A 16,537-nucleotide genomic window follows, 5' to 3' on the forward strand; every position below is an offset into this window, starting at 1 on the left:
AGTAGAGGGATTTATTTCAACTTGTATTTCTTTCATCACATTCCCAGTGGGTCAGAAGTTCACATACACTCAATTAGTATTTGGTAGCATTGCCTTTTTAAAATGTTATACCTTGGGTCAAACATTTCGGCTAGCCTTCCACAAGCTTCCCCCAATAAGCTGGGGGAATTTTGGCCCATTCCCTCTGACAAAGCTGGTGCACCTGAGTCAGGTTTGTAGGCCTCCTTGCTCGCACACACTTTTTCAGTTCTGCCCACAAATTTTCTATAGGATTGAGGTCAGGGCTTTGTGATGGCCACTCCAATACCTTGACTTTATTGTCCTTAAGCCATTTTGCCACAACTTTGGAAGTATGCTTAGGGTTATTGTCCATTTGGAAGACCCATTTGCGACCAAACTTTAACTTCCTGACTGATGTCTTGAGATGTTGCTTCAATATATCCACATACTTTACCTTCCTCATGATGCCATCTATTTTGTGAAGTGCACCAGTCCCTCCTGCAGCAAAGCACCCCCACAACATGATACTGCCATGTGTTTCACGGTTGGGATGGTGTTCTTCGGCTTGCAAGCATCCCCCCTTTTCCTCCAAACATAATAATGGTCATTCTGGCCAAACAGTTCTATTTTTGTTTCATCCGACCAGAGGACATTTCTCCAAAAAGTACGATCGTTGTCCCCATGTGCAGTTGCAAACCATAGTCTGGCTTTTTATGGCGGTTTTGGAGCAGTGGCTTCTTCCTTGCTGAGCAAGTGTCGATATAGGACTCGTTTTATTGTGGATATAGATACTTTTGTACCTGTTTCCTCCAGCATCTTCACAAGGTCCTTTGCTGTTGTTCTAGGATTGATTTGCACTTTTCGCACTATAGTACATTCATCTCTAGGAGACAGAACACGTCTCCTTCTTGAGCGGTATGATGGCTGCGTGGTCACATGGTGTTTAAACTTGCGTACTATTGTTTGTACAGATGAACGTGGTACCTTCAGGCATTTGGATATTGCTCCCAAGGATGAACCAGACTTGTGGAGGTTTGCAAAAAAAAATCTGAGGTCTTGGCTGATTTCTTTTGATTTTCCCATGATGTCATGCAAAGAGGGACTGGGTTTGAAGCTAGGCCTTGAAATACATCCACAGGTACACCTCCAATTGACTCAAATTATGTCAATTAGCCTATCAGAAGCTTCTAAAGCCATTACATCATTTTCTAGAGTTTTCCAAGCTGTTTAAAGGCACAGTCAACTTAGTGTATGTAAACTTCTGACCCACTGGAATTGTGATACAGTGAATTATAGGTGAAATAATTGGTCTGTAAACAATTGTTGGAAAAATTGCTTGTGTCATGCACAAAGTAGATGTCCTAACCGACTTGCCAAAACTTTAGTTTGTTAACAAGAAATTTGTGAAGTGGTTGAAAAACGAGTTTTAATGACTCCAACCTAAGTGTATGTAAACTTCCAACTTCAACTGTGTGTGTGTGTGTGTGTGTGTGTGTGTGTGTGTGTGTGTGTGTGTGTGTGTGTGTGTGTGTGTGTGTGTGTGTGTGTGTGTGTGTGTGTGTGTGTATATATATCAATTAAAAAACAAGTGCCATTTAAGATTGATTTATTGAAACCGTAATATCAACTGGTTATGTTATATCGTGGAACACAATCTTCAAAAGGTAGTAACATCAACAGTGGCACTTGCTTGTGGAAGCCTATGGCTGTGTAATGGCATAGCCTTGTTTTGTTAATTTAGCAGACAAGACACTCTTATTTCCCCAAGACCTTATCACAGTCAAGACACCTATTTTATACTGAAAAACATGATGTAATAGAACAGAATAAAAAAAAACAAGAGTGATCATTTGAAACAGTGCTCTACTTCAGCTCTACAAGTTGAAAGACACATTTTTCAGGGTTACAAACCTAAATCTATCTCTCTTTTCGATATACAGATGTTCAAACGTTTTTTTACTTTGTTTTCTAAATGGATTACAAATTCTTCATTGAACACTGCATGGGGATGAAATACAGTGTATTCGGAAAGTATTCAGACCCCTTGACTTTTTCCACAGTATGTTACATTAACAGCCTTATTCTAAAATTGATTAAATAACTTTTTTTGCTCATCAATCTACACACAATACCCCATAATGACAAAGCAAAAACAGGTTTTTAGAAATTTTTGCAGATGTGTAAAAAAATGGATACCTTATTTACATATGTATTCAGACCCTTTGCTATGGTACTCGAAATTGAGCTCAACTGCATCCTGTTTCCATTGATCATCCTTGAGATATTTCTACGACTTGATTGGAGTCCACATGTGGTAAATTCAATTGATTGGACATGATTTGGAAAGGCACACATCTGTCTATATAGCCATGTCAGCCAAAACCAAGCCATGAGGTTGAAGAAATTGTCTATAGAGCTTAGAGACAGCATTGTGTCAAGGCACAGATCTGGGGAAAGGTACCAAAAAACGGCTGCAACAATGAAGGTCCCCAAGAACACAGTGGCCTCCATCATTCTTAAATGGAAGAAGTTTGGAACCACCAAGAGCCGCCCAGCCAGCTCTGACAGAGCTCCTCTTTGGAGATGGGAGAACCTTCCAGAAGGACAACCATCTCTGCAGCACTCCACCAATCAGGCCTTTATGTTAGAATGGCCAGACGGAAGCCACTTCGGGACAAGTCTCTAATGTCCGTTAGTGGCCTGGCCAGAGCCCAGACTTGAACCCGATCGAACATCTCTGGAGAGACCTGAAAATAGCTGTGCAGCGAGGCTCTGATCAAACCTGACAGAGCTTGAGAGGATCTGCAGAGATCGCTGTCAAAGGTTCTTCAACAAAGTTCTAAATAATGGTCTGAATACTTTTCAAAATGTGATATTTGACGGGGTTTTTTGCAAACGTTTCTAACCCTGTTTTTGCTTTGTCATTATGGGGTATTGTGTATATAGTATTTCTTTTTTTTTGTTGCTCAACAATCAATTTTAGAATGAGGCTGTAATGTAAATAAATGTGGGAAAAGTCTGAATACTTTCCGAATGCACTGTATGGCCAGGACATCTGTTTGGTGAGCAGGCCTAAGCTTAATGATTCTGATGAAAATACCTTTGGTCTTTATCAAACAAATATTTGTGCATATTTTCAGTGTGGAAACGGTCTATGTTTAGAGGGGTAATAGCCTAGGCTAACCAATTCTAAAGGCCACTAGCAGTTGACAAAGTAGGGTCGTCACCTGACGTTAGTTGCCACAGTCATAAACCCTGCCTGTTTCTACAATTTTGTTTCTTAAAATCTGATTTTGAACCTAATCCTTAACCCACTGTTCCCGGGCGCCGAAGACATGGATGTCGATTTAAGGCAGCCCCCCCCTTTCCCCCGCACCTCTGATTCAGAGGGGTTGGGTTAAATGCGGAAGACACATTTCAGTTGAAGGCATTCAGTTGTACAACTGACTAGGTATTCCCCTTTCCCTAACCTTAAGTCCACAAACACACACACACAGTCCCTGAAGCTGAGAGGAGCAGGGATAACAGTGTGCTGACAGGGATGCCCTTATCTCTCTTTTCTATTCTGCCCAATGACGAGACACTTGTCAGCTCACAGGCACCTCATATTCTCTCTCTCCCACTCTGGCATGATGGGAAATAAGTGTTTTACAGAGAGGGAGAGAGGGCGAGTAAGGTGAACAGAGGGGACTCTTGGCACTGCTCTGTAAACTAATTTTGTGCTCCATGGACATGCCCTTTAATCAATTACAAATATTTGTAGATGCTGCTGCCTCTCCTCTCTCTCTCCCCCCCTCTTTCTTTACTGAGTAGGGGCATGTGTACCAAAACGTTTGTGCTTTTTTGATACGATAACATAAAAGCGGTTCGTTTCTTAGAATTTGGTCAGTTCTTCTATCAAATGTGTCACACATTTGGAAATCAACTAATTCCCTCAAAACCAGTGGGCATTCGTTTAGATTTTTCCCAGACCTTAAAAGTGGTCTCCTGATGTGGTATCAAATGTTATTTGTCACATGCTTTGTAAACCACAGGTGTAGACTAACAGCGAAATGCCTACTCCTTTTCCAACAATGCAGAGTTAATGAAAGTGACACAAGGAATAAATACACAGTGAATAACAATAACATATTGTAGCAGGTTCAAGGGTGTGGGGTTTCCACGTCACCAAGTTCAATAACCAAACACACACAGGGAGCACAACTAGAATGCAAATGAGAAGTTTATTAGGGATTTTTGTACACTGGGGAAGAAGGGGGAATTCACCAATTACTTCACAAGCCGTTCTCGTTGTCCGTTCCGTTCTCCAAGGGTGATCCGAAAACAGCCAATCCGACAGTCCAGGTCACAGTGGGTAATCTCACAGATATTGTTCTCTCTTCTCCCACTCGTCATAAAGCACATTTTTCTCTCCGTTCTCTGCCCCTTTTTGCAGGCCGATTCCTCTTATCCCACAGTGCTCCCTGGCTTAATGAGCCACAGGCTCCCCTTGTTGGGGCAGGAAGTCCATATAAGGCTCAGGGGTGGAGCCAGGGGGGCTGCAAGATATCTCCCCTCAATAACCACTCCCCTCACCTCTCCCTGCCGTCTGCCACAATATGTAGAGGCAGTACCAGTACTGAGTCAATTGGGCATGGACTCTACACGGTGTCAAAAGCGTTCCACAAGGACGCTGGCCAATGTTGACTCCAATGCTTCCCACAGTTGTCAAGTTGAAATGGCGCACATACAAAATCCATATCTCAATTGTTTCAAGGCTTAAAAATCCTTCTCTAACCTGTCTCCTCTCCTTCATCTACGCTGATTGAAGTGGATTTAACGAGTGATATCAATAAGGGATCATAGCTTTCACCTGGATTCACCTGGTCAGTCTATGTCATGGAAAGAGCAGATGTTCCTAATGTTTTATACACTCGGTGTATAAGCATTGTTGTGGGCTTAATTTCAGATAGTGGTTTTTTTCTTCAGGTTTTCACTCTCAAATCACACTTTTGTAATAGGAAAAACAACACAAAGTATCGTGATATTTAACTTGGTATCGAAGTCAAAATTCTGGTAGGTGCAGCAGATAGCCTAGCAGTTAGAATCCCGGTTCTGAATAGAAAAATCTGTCGACGTGAGCTGGCAACAGAAGGGTTTCCGGTGTCAAATGCCAATGTCTGCCGTTGTTCCCTTCAAATCAATCATGCCCATTTATTTTCTAAAGCCCATTTTACAACAGCAGATGTCACAAAGTGCTATACAGATACCCAGCCTGAAACGTCGATGAGCAAGCAATGCAGATGTAGAAGCACAGTGGCTAGGAAAGGGAGAGAGAGAACACAGATGTCTGCTTGAGGGTGATGGTAATGCACTCCGTATGAGCTGCATCCTAAAGATGTGTCATCAGGAAATGCCCAGGCTACGTGAGGCCTAGTGGGGGTTCTGACATTAGTCGACGTAGCCCAAAGACGAGGACCACTTCATGGGGTTCCTATGGCTGGGTGAAGGCTTTTGAAATTGTGTACTTTTTCATGTTTACTTCTGTCCTCCCCAAACACATGCGTGTTAACACACAAAACATACCCTCTCATTCGCCTACTCACCATTAATAAAGCTCTTGACAACGTAACTACACAGTGAGTCAGAGATGGAAGTGATTGTTTCTTTTCTTGTTGAATGTTTTGTCTGGTGGTTTTCGATTGACACACACTGTGCCCTGCTTCTCCTCCTGTGAAACTGTCACACACACATCACGACGCAGTGACTCAACATGCTGTGATTCATCTCCGCAACACACACGCAGCCCCCTGGACTGATTGTCTCAAACAGACACCTGTGTGTGGGTGCATATTTGGCTATGTATTTGGTTGTAGGACAAACTGTGCAGCGTCATTGTAAAAGTGACATTGCTGCAGGCTGCCGTGTCCTCCCTGCTTTTTCAAGATTGCATTGCTGTGTGTAGATCCATATCACAACTGAACCGAAAACAAATGGAATGATTGTGTAGGATTTATAAACCTGTCTGGCTTTGTATATTCTGTTATCTCCTTGTGTACTATAGAACTGTTAAGATACTGAATACAAATAAAGTGAAATGCCCAATTTATACCAGCCCAGCATACATATACAGATAGTCTGTGTAAATGTGTTTTAGATCATGCTGATGATTTAGGTTAGCTATACTGTATTGTAGAATGGAAGCACACACACAAACACGCCATCTCTTGCACCACACTTATCTCTCCCTCCCTCTCTCCAGATTTCTCAGAACTTGGGGAAGATGTACAGTGAGATGATATTTGTGCATGGCTTCGTCCACTGTGACCCCCACCCAGGCAACGTGTTGGTGAGGAGGTGTCCCAACACCAAGAAGACTGAGATTGTCTTACTGGACCACGGCCTGTATCAGGTAAGACGAGGGGGGGTGAGTGTGTATGTGTTCGGGTGTATATTTTGTAACAGGATCAGGCCCTCTATCAGATACGGCATTTGAGGTTCTAGCCAGGCCGATGGAGGAACCTGGAAAAAGAGCATTAATCACACATTACACCTAATTTTTACCCGACACCCTGGGTCATCAGTATAGACATACACACGCAAGCAGAGAGTAGCACAGTCATGAACGTGCTCACACACACTGACCAGTGGAGGCTCCTCAGAGGAGGAAGGGGAGGACCATCCTCAGTGAATTTCATAAAATTAAAGTAGTGAAACATAAAAGTTATCCTTCTTAGATAATTAGTATAGTTTTATATTATCACCAAATCATTAATCAAAACACACTGTTTTACAATGAAGGTGTACAGTAGTCTCAATAATACTCTCTGGGATAGCACCATGGTGTAGCCAGAGGACAGATATTTTCCGTCCTCCTCTGGGTACATTGACTTCAATGTAAAAGCTAGGAGGCTCATCGTTCTCACCCCCTTCCATAGACTTACACAGTAATTATAACAACTTCTGGAGGACGTCCTCCAACCAGTCAGAGCTCTTGCAGGATGAACTGACATGTTGTCCACCCAATCAAAGGATCAGAGAATTAATCTAGTACTGAAAGCATAAGCTACAGCTATCTAGCACTGCAGTGCATAAAATATGGTGAGTAGTTGACTCAAAGAGCAAGAAAGACAATAGTTACATAGTTTTGAACAAATTAAATTCTTCAAAAATAGAGGAGAGCGAATGGAGCTAGCTAGTTTAGCCTACTTAAACAGGGAGGGATATTATGTTAGCTAGCTGGCTATGGCTAACAAATCAAACTTTGTCACGTGCCGAATACAACATGTGTAGACCTTACCGTGAAATGCATACTTACAAGCCCTTAACCAACAGTGCAGTTCAAGAAAGAGTTAAGAAAATACTTATCAAATAAACTAAAGTTAAATATAATAAAGTAACACAATAAAATGACAACGAGGCTATATACAGGGGGAACCGGTACCGAGTCGAAGTAATTTTTTTGGGGGGGGTTGTCAATGTAAATAGTCCGGTTGCCATTTGATTAATTGTTCAGGAGTCTTATGGCTTGGGGGTAGAAGCTATTAAGGAGCCTTTTGGTCCTAGACTTGGCTCTCCGGTAAAAAAACTGTCTATGACGTGGGTGACTGGAGTCTCTGACATTTTGTTTTGGGCTTTCCTCTGACACCGCCAAGTATATAGGTCCTGGATGGCTGGAAGCTTGGCCCCAGTAATGTACTGGGCCGTGCGCACTACCCTCTGTAGCATCTTACAGTCTGATGCCGAGCAGTAGCCATCAGGAAGCTCTTGATAGTGCAGCTGTAGATCTTTTTGAGGATCTGGGGACCCATGCCAAATAATTTCAATCTCCTGAGGGCGAAAAGGTGTTGTCGTGCCCTCTTAACGACTCTCTTGGTTTGTTTGGGCCATAATAGTACGTTGGTGATGTGGACACCAAAGAACTTGAAGCTCTCAACCTGCTCCACTACAGCCCCATCGATGAGAATGGGGGCCTCTTCGGCCCGCCTTTTCCTGTAGTCCACAATCAGCTCCTTTGTCTTGCTCCCATTGAGGGAGAGGTTGTTGTCCTGCCACCACACTGCCAGGTCTCTGACCTCCCTATAGGCCGTCTCATTTAGAGATCGACCGATTAATCGGAGTGGCCGATTTAATTAGGGCCGATTTCAAGTTTCCATAACAATCGGAAATCGGTATTTTTGGACGCCAATTTTGCCGATTTAAAAAAATATATATATATATAATTTTTTCTTTACACCTTTATTTAACTAGGCAAGTCAGTTCAGAACACATTCTTATTTTCAATGACAGCCTAGGAACGGTGGGTTAACCTCTAACGAGTCAACCTCCCAGATCCGGGATCCTGCTCATCAAAAAAGCTGACTAGCATAGCCTAGCCTAACGGGACAGGGATATAATATAATTTCATGAAATCACAAGTCCAATACAGCAAATGAAAGATAAACATCTTGTGAATCCAGCCATCATTTCCGATTTTTAAAATGTTTTACAGCGAAAACACTATGTATTTATATTAGCTCACCACAATAGCCAAACACACAACGCCATGTTTTCACCATGTTTCCACCGCATAGGTAGCTTTCACAAAACCCACAAATAGAGATAAAATGAATCACTAACCTTGAACAACTTCATCAGATGACAGTCTTATAACATCATGTTATACAATACATTTATGTGTTGTTCGAAAATGTGCATATTTAGAGCTACAAATCTGGGTTTTACAACGCAGCCATCGTCACAAATAGCACCAAAATGTCCTGAGATATTTTGGACAGTCACCTTATCTAACCAAAGAACTCATCATGAACTTTACTAAAAAATACATGTTGTACAGCAAATGAAAGATACACTGGTTCTTAATGCAACCGCTGTGTTCGATTTTTTTAAATAACTTTAGTACAACATACAGCATGCAATATTGTGAGACAGCGCCCTACAATTCTCCGCCTTGTTGGAGCCAACATAAAATACAAAAATACGAAATAACATCATAAATATTCTCTTACTTTTGATGTTCTTCCATCAGAATGTTGTGCAAGGAGTCCTAGTTCCAGAATAAATCGTTGTTTGGTTTTAGAATGTCCATTTCTTCTGTCGAATTAGCAACTTTGGCTAGCCATGTGGAGCTCAGAAATGTTTGCGCCTGGAACGAAAAATTCCAAAAGTCCCAATAAACGGAGCATTTCGTTGTGTAAACCGAACGCATTTCAGAAGACAATGTTAGGTTCCCTTGTGCGCAGCTGACTACTGACAAAAGAGCGGACCTGTCACTCCAAAAGCTCTCATTCGGCCTCACATCAAGCTAGACACCCCATTCCACCTTCTACTGCCTGTTGACATCTAGTGGAAGGTGTATGAAGTGCATACAGATCCATAAATATAAGCCAGTTGAATAGGCAGGCCCTGACACAGAGCCCCTTTTTCAGAATTTTCACTTCCTGTCTGGAAGTTTGCTGCCAAATGAGTTCTGTTTTACTCACAGATATAATTCAAACAGTTTCAGAAACTTCACAGTGTTTTCTATCCAATAGTAATAATAATATGCATATTGTATGATCTAGAACAGAGTACGAGGCCGTTTAATTTGGGCACGATTTTTTCCCAAAGTGAAAACAGCGCCCCCCTATTAAGAAGAAGTTAACTGCCTTGTTCAGGGGCAGAACGACAGATTTTTACCTTGTCAGCTCAGGGATTCAATCTTGCAACCTTACGGTTAACTTTTCTAGGACACACGTTCCGCTAGCGGAACCCCCCCCCCCCCCCAACATTCCGCTGAAAAGGCAGCGCGCGGAATTCAAAAATATTTTTTAGAAATATTTAACTTTCACACATTAATAAATCCAATACAGCAAATGAAAGATAAGATAAATCCAGCCAACATGTCCAATTTTTTAAATGTTTTACAGCGAAAACACAACATATATTTATGTTAGCTCACCACCAAATCCCAAAAACACACAGCCATTTTTCCCAGCAAAGATAGCTTTCACAAAACCCAGAAATAGAGAACATTAATCACTAACCTTTGAACATCTTCATCAGATGACACTCATATGACATCATGTTACACAATACATTTATGTTTTGTTCGATAATGTGCATATTTATAGCCACAAATCTTGGTTTACATTGGCGCCATGGTCAGAAATGCCTCCAAAATATCCGGAGTAATTACAGAGAGCTATGCCAAATAACAGAAATACTCATCATAAAACTTTGATGAAAGATACATGTTTTACATATAATTAAAGATACACTGGTTCTTAATGCAACCGCTGTGTCAGATTTAAAAAAAAACTTTAGTAAAAAGCACACCATGCAATAATCTGAGACGGTGCTCAGAAATACACAACATTTCTCCGCCATGTTGGAGTCAACAGAAATCCGAAATTACATCATAAATATTCCCTTACCTTTGATGATCTTTCATCAGAATGCAGTGCCAGGAATCCTAGTTCCACAATAAATCGTTGTTTTGTTTTATAATGTCCATTACTTATGTTGAATTAGCATCTTTAGCTAGCATGTGTAGTACACGTGTCCAAACACTTGCGCAATTGAACGCAAACGTCGGACGAAAACTTCAAAAAGTTATATTACAAGTCCAATAAACTGGTCAAACTTAGTTGAGAATCAATCTTCAGGATGTTGTTATCATATATATCCAATAACGTCCCAACCGGAGCATTTCTTCATGTCTGTAAAAGTAATGGCATCCCTGGTCACCCATGTCTAGCGTGCGTGACCAGGAACTGGCAATCAGCCAGACCAGTGACTCAAATAGCTCCCATCTGGCCCCACATCACACTAGAGGCTTCATTCCACGTTCTACTGACTGTTGACATCTAGTGGAAGGCGTATGAAGTGCAAACAGATCCATAAATTACAGGGATATGAATAGGCGATGACTTTCACAGCGACCCTTTTCAGAATTTTCACTTCCTGTTTGGAAGTTTGCCTACCATATGAGTTCTGTTATACTCACAGACATAATTCAAACAGTTTTAGAAACTTCAGAGTGTTTTCTATCAAATAGTAATAATAATATGCATATATTATGATCTGGGACAGAGTAGGAGGCCGTTCAATTTGGGCACCAATTCATCCAAAAGTGATGCTGCCCCCTATCCCTAAAAAGTCCAATGCTCTAACCACCTGCCTCACGAGGAGCCCGCCTGTTACTCAAATGCAGTAAGAAGCCAAGGTAAGTTGCTAGCTAGCATGAAACTTATCTTATAAAAAACAATCAATCAATCACTACACATGGTTGATGATATTACTAGTTTATCTAGCGTGTCCTGCGTTGCATATAATCGATTCGGTGCGCATTCGCGAAAAAGGACTGTCGTTGCTCCAACGTATACCTAACCATAAACATCAATGCCTTTCTTAAAATCAATACACAGAAGTATATATTTAAACGTTTTGTTTTTGAGATGATAGTTTCCGGATTCAACCATATTAATGACCTACGGCTCGTATTTCTGTGTGTTATTATGTTATAATTAAGTCTATGATTTGATAGAGCATTCTGACTGAGCAATAGTAGGCACCAGCAGGCTCGTAAGCATTCATTCAAACAGCACTTTCGTGCGTTTTGCCAGCAGCTTTTCGCAATGCTTCAAGCATTGCGCTGTTTATGACTTCAAGCCTATCAACTCCAGAGATTAGGCTGGTGTAACCGATGTGAAATGGCTATCTAGTTAGCGGGGTGCGCGCTAACAGCATTTCAAGCGTCACTCGCTCTGAGACTTGGAGTAGTTGTTCCCCTTGCTCTGCATGGGTAACGCTGCTTCGAGGGTGGCTGTTGTCGATGTGTTCCTGGTTCGAGCCCAGGTAGAGGCGAGGAGAGGGATGGAAGCTATACTGTTACACTGGCAATACTAAGTGCCTATAAGAACATCCAATAGTCAAAGGTATATGAAATACAAATCGTATAGAGAGAAATAGTCCTATAATTCCTATAATAACTCCAACCTAAAACTTCTTACCTGGGAATATTGAAGACTCGTGTTAAAAGGAACCACCAGCTTTCATATGTTCTCATGTTCTGAGCAAGGAACTTAAACGTTAGCTTTCTTACATGGCACATATTGCACTTTTACTTTCTTCTCCAACACTTTGTTTTTGCATTATTTAAACCAAATTGAACATGTTTCATTATTTATTTGAGGCAAAATTAATTTTATTGATGTATTATATTAAGTTAAAATAAGTGTTCATTCAGTATTGTTGTAATTGTCATTATTACAAATACATTTTAAAAATCGGCCGATTAATCGGTATCGGCTTTTTTGATTCCCCAATAATCGGTAGCGGCATTGAAAAATCATAATCGGTCGACCTCTAGTCTCATTGTTGTCAGTGATCAGGCCTACCACTGTTGTCGTCAGCAAACTTAATGATGATGATGGAGTCGTGTTTGGCCACGCAGTCGTGGGTGAACAGGGAGTACAGGAGGGGACTAAGTACACACCCCAACAGATGTGTTGTTGACAGATGTGTTGTTTGGGTCGTATGCAAATTGGAGTGGGTCTATGTTATCTGGGAGGATGCTGTTTATTTGAGCCATGACCGGCCTTTCAAAGCACTTCATGGCTACAGACGTGAGTGCTACGGGGCGGTAATCATTTAGGCAGGTAACCTTCCCTTCCTTGGGCACCGGGACTATGGTGGCCTGCTTGCAACATGTTGGTATTACAGACTCCATCAGGGAGAGTTTGAAAATGTCAGTGAAGACACTTGCCAGTTGGTCCGCGCATGCTTTGAGTACACGTGCTGGTAATCCGTCTGCTTTGTGAATGTTAACCTATTTTAAAGGTCTTGCTCACATCGGTTACCAAGAGCGTTATCACACAGTCGTCCAGAACAGCTGGTGCTCTCATTGCTTCAGTGTTGCTTGCCTTGAAGCGAGCATAAAAGGCATTAAGCTCATCTGGTAGGCTTGCGTCACTGGGCAGCTCGCGTCTGGGTTTCCCTTTCTAGTCCGTAATAGTTTTTAAGCCCTGCCACTGCCGATGAGCTTCAGAGCCGGTGTAGTACGATTTAATCTTAATCCTGTATTGACGCTTTGCATGTTTGATGGTTCGTCTGAGTGCATAGCAGGATTTCTTTTCAGCTTCCGGATTAGTGTCCCGCTCCTTGAAAGCGGCAGCTCTAGCCTTTAGCTCGATTTCTGATGTTGCCTGTAATCCATGGCTTCTGGTTGGGATATGTACGTACGGTCACTGGGGACGACGTCGTCAATGCACTTATTGATGAAGCCGATGACTGAGGTGGTATTCTCCTCAATGCCTTACCTCCTTGCTTCATTTGCACATACTGTATACAGATTTTTCTATTGTGTTATTGACTGTACGTTTGTTTATCCCATGTGTAACACTGTTGTTTTTGTCGCACTGCTTTGCTTTATCTTGGAAAGGTCAAAGTTGTAAATGAGAACTTGTTCTCAACTGGCCTACCTTGTTAAAAAAAAGGTGAAATAAATCAAATTAAAATAAAAAAAATTCCATTGGATGTGTCCCGGAACATATTCCAGTCTGTGCTAGCAAAATAGTCATGTATCTTGGCATCCGCGTCATCTGACCACTTCTGTATTGAGCGAGTCACTGGTACTTCCAGCTTTAGTTTTTGCTTGTAAGCAGGAACCAGGAGGATAGAATTATGGTCAGATTTGTCAAATGGAGGGCTGAGGAGAGCTTTGTATGCATCTCTGTGTGTGGAGTAAAGGTGGTCTAGAGTTTGTTTTCTTTTGTTTGTTTTTTTTGCACATGTGACATGCTGGTAGAAATTAGGTAAAACTGATTTAAGTTTGCCTGCGTTAAAGTCCCCGGCCACTAGGAGCGCCGCTTTTGGCCTTATACAGTTGTTTGAGTGCGGTCTGTGTGCCAGCATCGGTTTGTGGTGATAAATAGACGGCTACGAATAATATAGATGAGAACTCTCTTGGTAGATAGTGTGGTCTACAGCTTATCATAAGGTACTCTACCTCAGGCGAGCAATACCTCAATACTTTTTTAATATTAGTTATTGACAAATAGACACACACCCCATCTCTCGTCTTACCAGACATAGCTTCTCTGTCCTGCCGGTGCATGGAAAATCCCGCCAGCTCTATATTATCCGTGTCGTCATTCAGCCACAACTCGGTGAAACATAAGATATTACAGTTTTTAATGTCCCGTTGGTAGGATAATCTATTTTATTTTCCAATGATTGCACGTTGGCTAACATTGGAAGTCTTCCAAGTCAAGGTAAGCTTTTGGTTTGATTCATTTAGTGCCACCAGGGCCCGAGTAGCTATGTTGACTATAACGTTAGCTAATATGGTAACAATGATGTAGCGGTTATGCTATGGAGGTTTGGCTTGGAAAGGTTTTTTTGCCTGGTCAGACAGCTGTTATCTTGTGCAATGTAGTACGAAAGGAAAAGGTGAGAGGATGAGAGCGCGTAGATGCGAGAAGGAATTATGTAATGAACAAAGTGATCATGCTGTTTTTATGTGGCTGATATGGGTGAATTGTGTTTTCGGGTATTCATTCCGCTGATTCTGTTGAAAAGCGCTTCTTAAACGGAAGCAAACGGGGATGAACGTACCTGAATTTGTCCAATAGAAACTCTCGTTTGCAACTGTTGGACTAAAGATTACACGCTAGATCAGCTAGGTGCTGGCAAGAGTGTGCGAGGCGGCATTGAATGTGTCACCGTCTCACACCTTGATTGCGCACATTTTTTTATCGACCTGTGCATCTGTTGTACATTTTTGTTCATACGCTAGGTTGTAGCAACTTCATGATGGTTATGGGGAGAATTTGAGTATCATGTAGTAAGTAGCCTAAACCTTTCGACATTGAGCTGGATGAATGGAATATGAATGACAGTCATCCAATATGCTGTAATAGAAATAAGGCCATGCTCCTAAAGAAAACAAAAAACATCCTCCCTCATCTTAAACGGCACCGACCGGTACTGACATACATTCACGCTAGAGCAGACTAAAAGCTTTTCAATAATCTGCAAAGATGTGCTTCACCATCAGACAAATCCAGCAGCATGTTTGACAGTCTCACACACACACACTCACACACACAGGTGCGCCATGCATACAAATCCCTGGGCCTCTGTCAGCCCTGGATGGTAGATGTAGTGGTTGTAAGTGCAATCATGAAGATCATTTGGTGATGAATATGCTCCTCTGATGCTGGCTTATGAAAGGATGAACAAGAAAGAGAGCGAGAGAGGGAAATAAAAAGAGAGAGAGAGAACCCACTCTCCTCCTCTCTTCCTTCCTTTGACCATAATGGAACCAATTTAGCAGTAATGAGTTGAGATCTGAGCCTGGCTTTGGACAGAATGTTAATTCTCCGCTTGTGTGTTATTTCTATTGGGGGCAATTTTTCCATGTTACACGCTGCCTTCATGTTAATGGTGTGTGTGTGTGTGTGAATCATGTGGTAGTCTCATAAAGTGCTGCTGTGCTTCATTGGTATGCTAATGAGCAAGTGTTCCTTTGATGGGGATTGGCTGAGCTTTTTACTCTGTAAATACAGCGGAGAGGAGAGCTTGGTTAATGCATCAGGACGCTCTTGTCGTGCGCTTGTACACACATGCACGTACACACACATACTCACACATTATCACTTATATATATATATATATACACACACTCGCACACACACGAATAGAGTAATAGCCGCCTTAATGCATCAGAATGATTGTGTCTTATCTTTCACTCTCTTACTCGCCCGCTCGCACGCACACAGACCCACACTCAGTCATGAATACTTTTCATTTCACAGGTTCTGTTTTTAGAGTTGAATTTTAAGTCTCACTATTTTAGATAGACTCAGTGAGAACTGGACTACTGGTGTATTTTTAAGCCCCTGTACTTTCTTTTCCCTCCAGATCCTCCTGCCAGACTTCCGGCTAAACTATTGTCGTCTGTGGCAGTCCCTGATTAAGGGGGACCTGAATGGGATCGAGAGGTACAGCCGACGCCTGGGTGCGGGGGACCTCTACCCCCTCTTCGCCTGTGTCCTCACTGCACGCTCCTGGACCTCTGTCAATGCAGGCGTCGGCAACACCCCCGTCACACACTCTGAGGTACCCATTCTCACTCGCGCGCACACACACACACACACGAGGTAGTGTAGACACACACACACTCCGAAGCTCTGTACACACGCACATGCTGACATACACACTCGTCACACTCTGAGGTACACACACAGTTCACACCGTACACACAGAGGTAAACACATACGCATGTTTTTTGTGTATGTGTCTCTGTGTGCGTTCATGCATGCATATGTGTGGGACCGGGACCAAGCAGGAGTGTGTCTATGGGTGGTAGAGTGCCATCTGTGGAGTGATGGGGACTGTGTTATGCAACACAGGGACGGGTAGCACACTAGTATGTACTGCCAGAATAGTACATGCATAATAATTATGATAGCAAAGCTATTTGCTATAATACTGTTTATCAGAACACAACAAACTAGAAGCTCTTAGCCCGCCAGATACCCAACATGTACAATCGCAAACCTCCAAGGAGAGC

General features: G+C 42.1%; 1 protein-coding gene across 2 annotated transcripts in view; it reads left to right on the forward strand.

Annotated features, from left to right (window-relative positions):
• The window catches only part of adck1 (aarF domain containing kinase 1), a 173,812-nt gene that overhangs the window by 124,876 nt on the left and 32,399 nt on the right, over window positions 1–16,537 (forward strand). For both annotated transcript variants that reach the window (XM_071365126.1, XM_071365127.1), the window contains 2 exons: window positions 6,242–6,391; window positions 15,886–16,083. In XM_071365126.1, the coding sequence (XP_071221227.1) occupies window positions 6,242–6,391; window positions 15,886–16,083 (348 nt within the window). The remainder of the gene's footprint in view (window positions 1–6,241; window positions 6,392–15,885; window positions 16,084–16,537) is intronic.

This window comes from Salvelinus alpinus, chromosome 25 (assembly GCF_045679555.1).
Source record: "Salvelinus alpinus chromosome 25, SLU_Salpinus.1, whole genome shotgun sequence".
Classification (NCBI taxonomy): domain Eukaryota; kingdom Metazoa; phylum Chordata; class Actinopteri; order Salmoniformes; family Salmonidae; genus Salvelinus; species Salvelinus alpinus.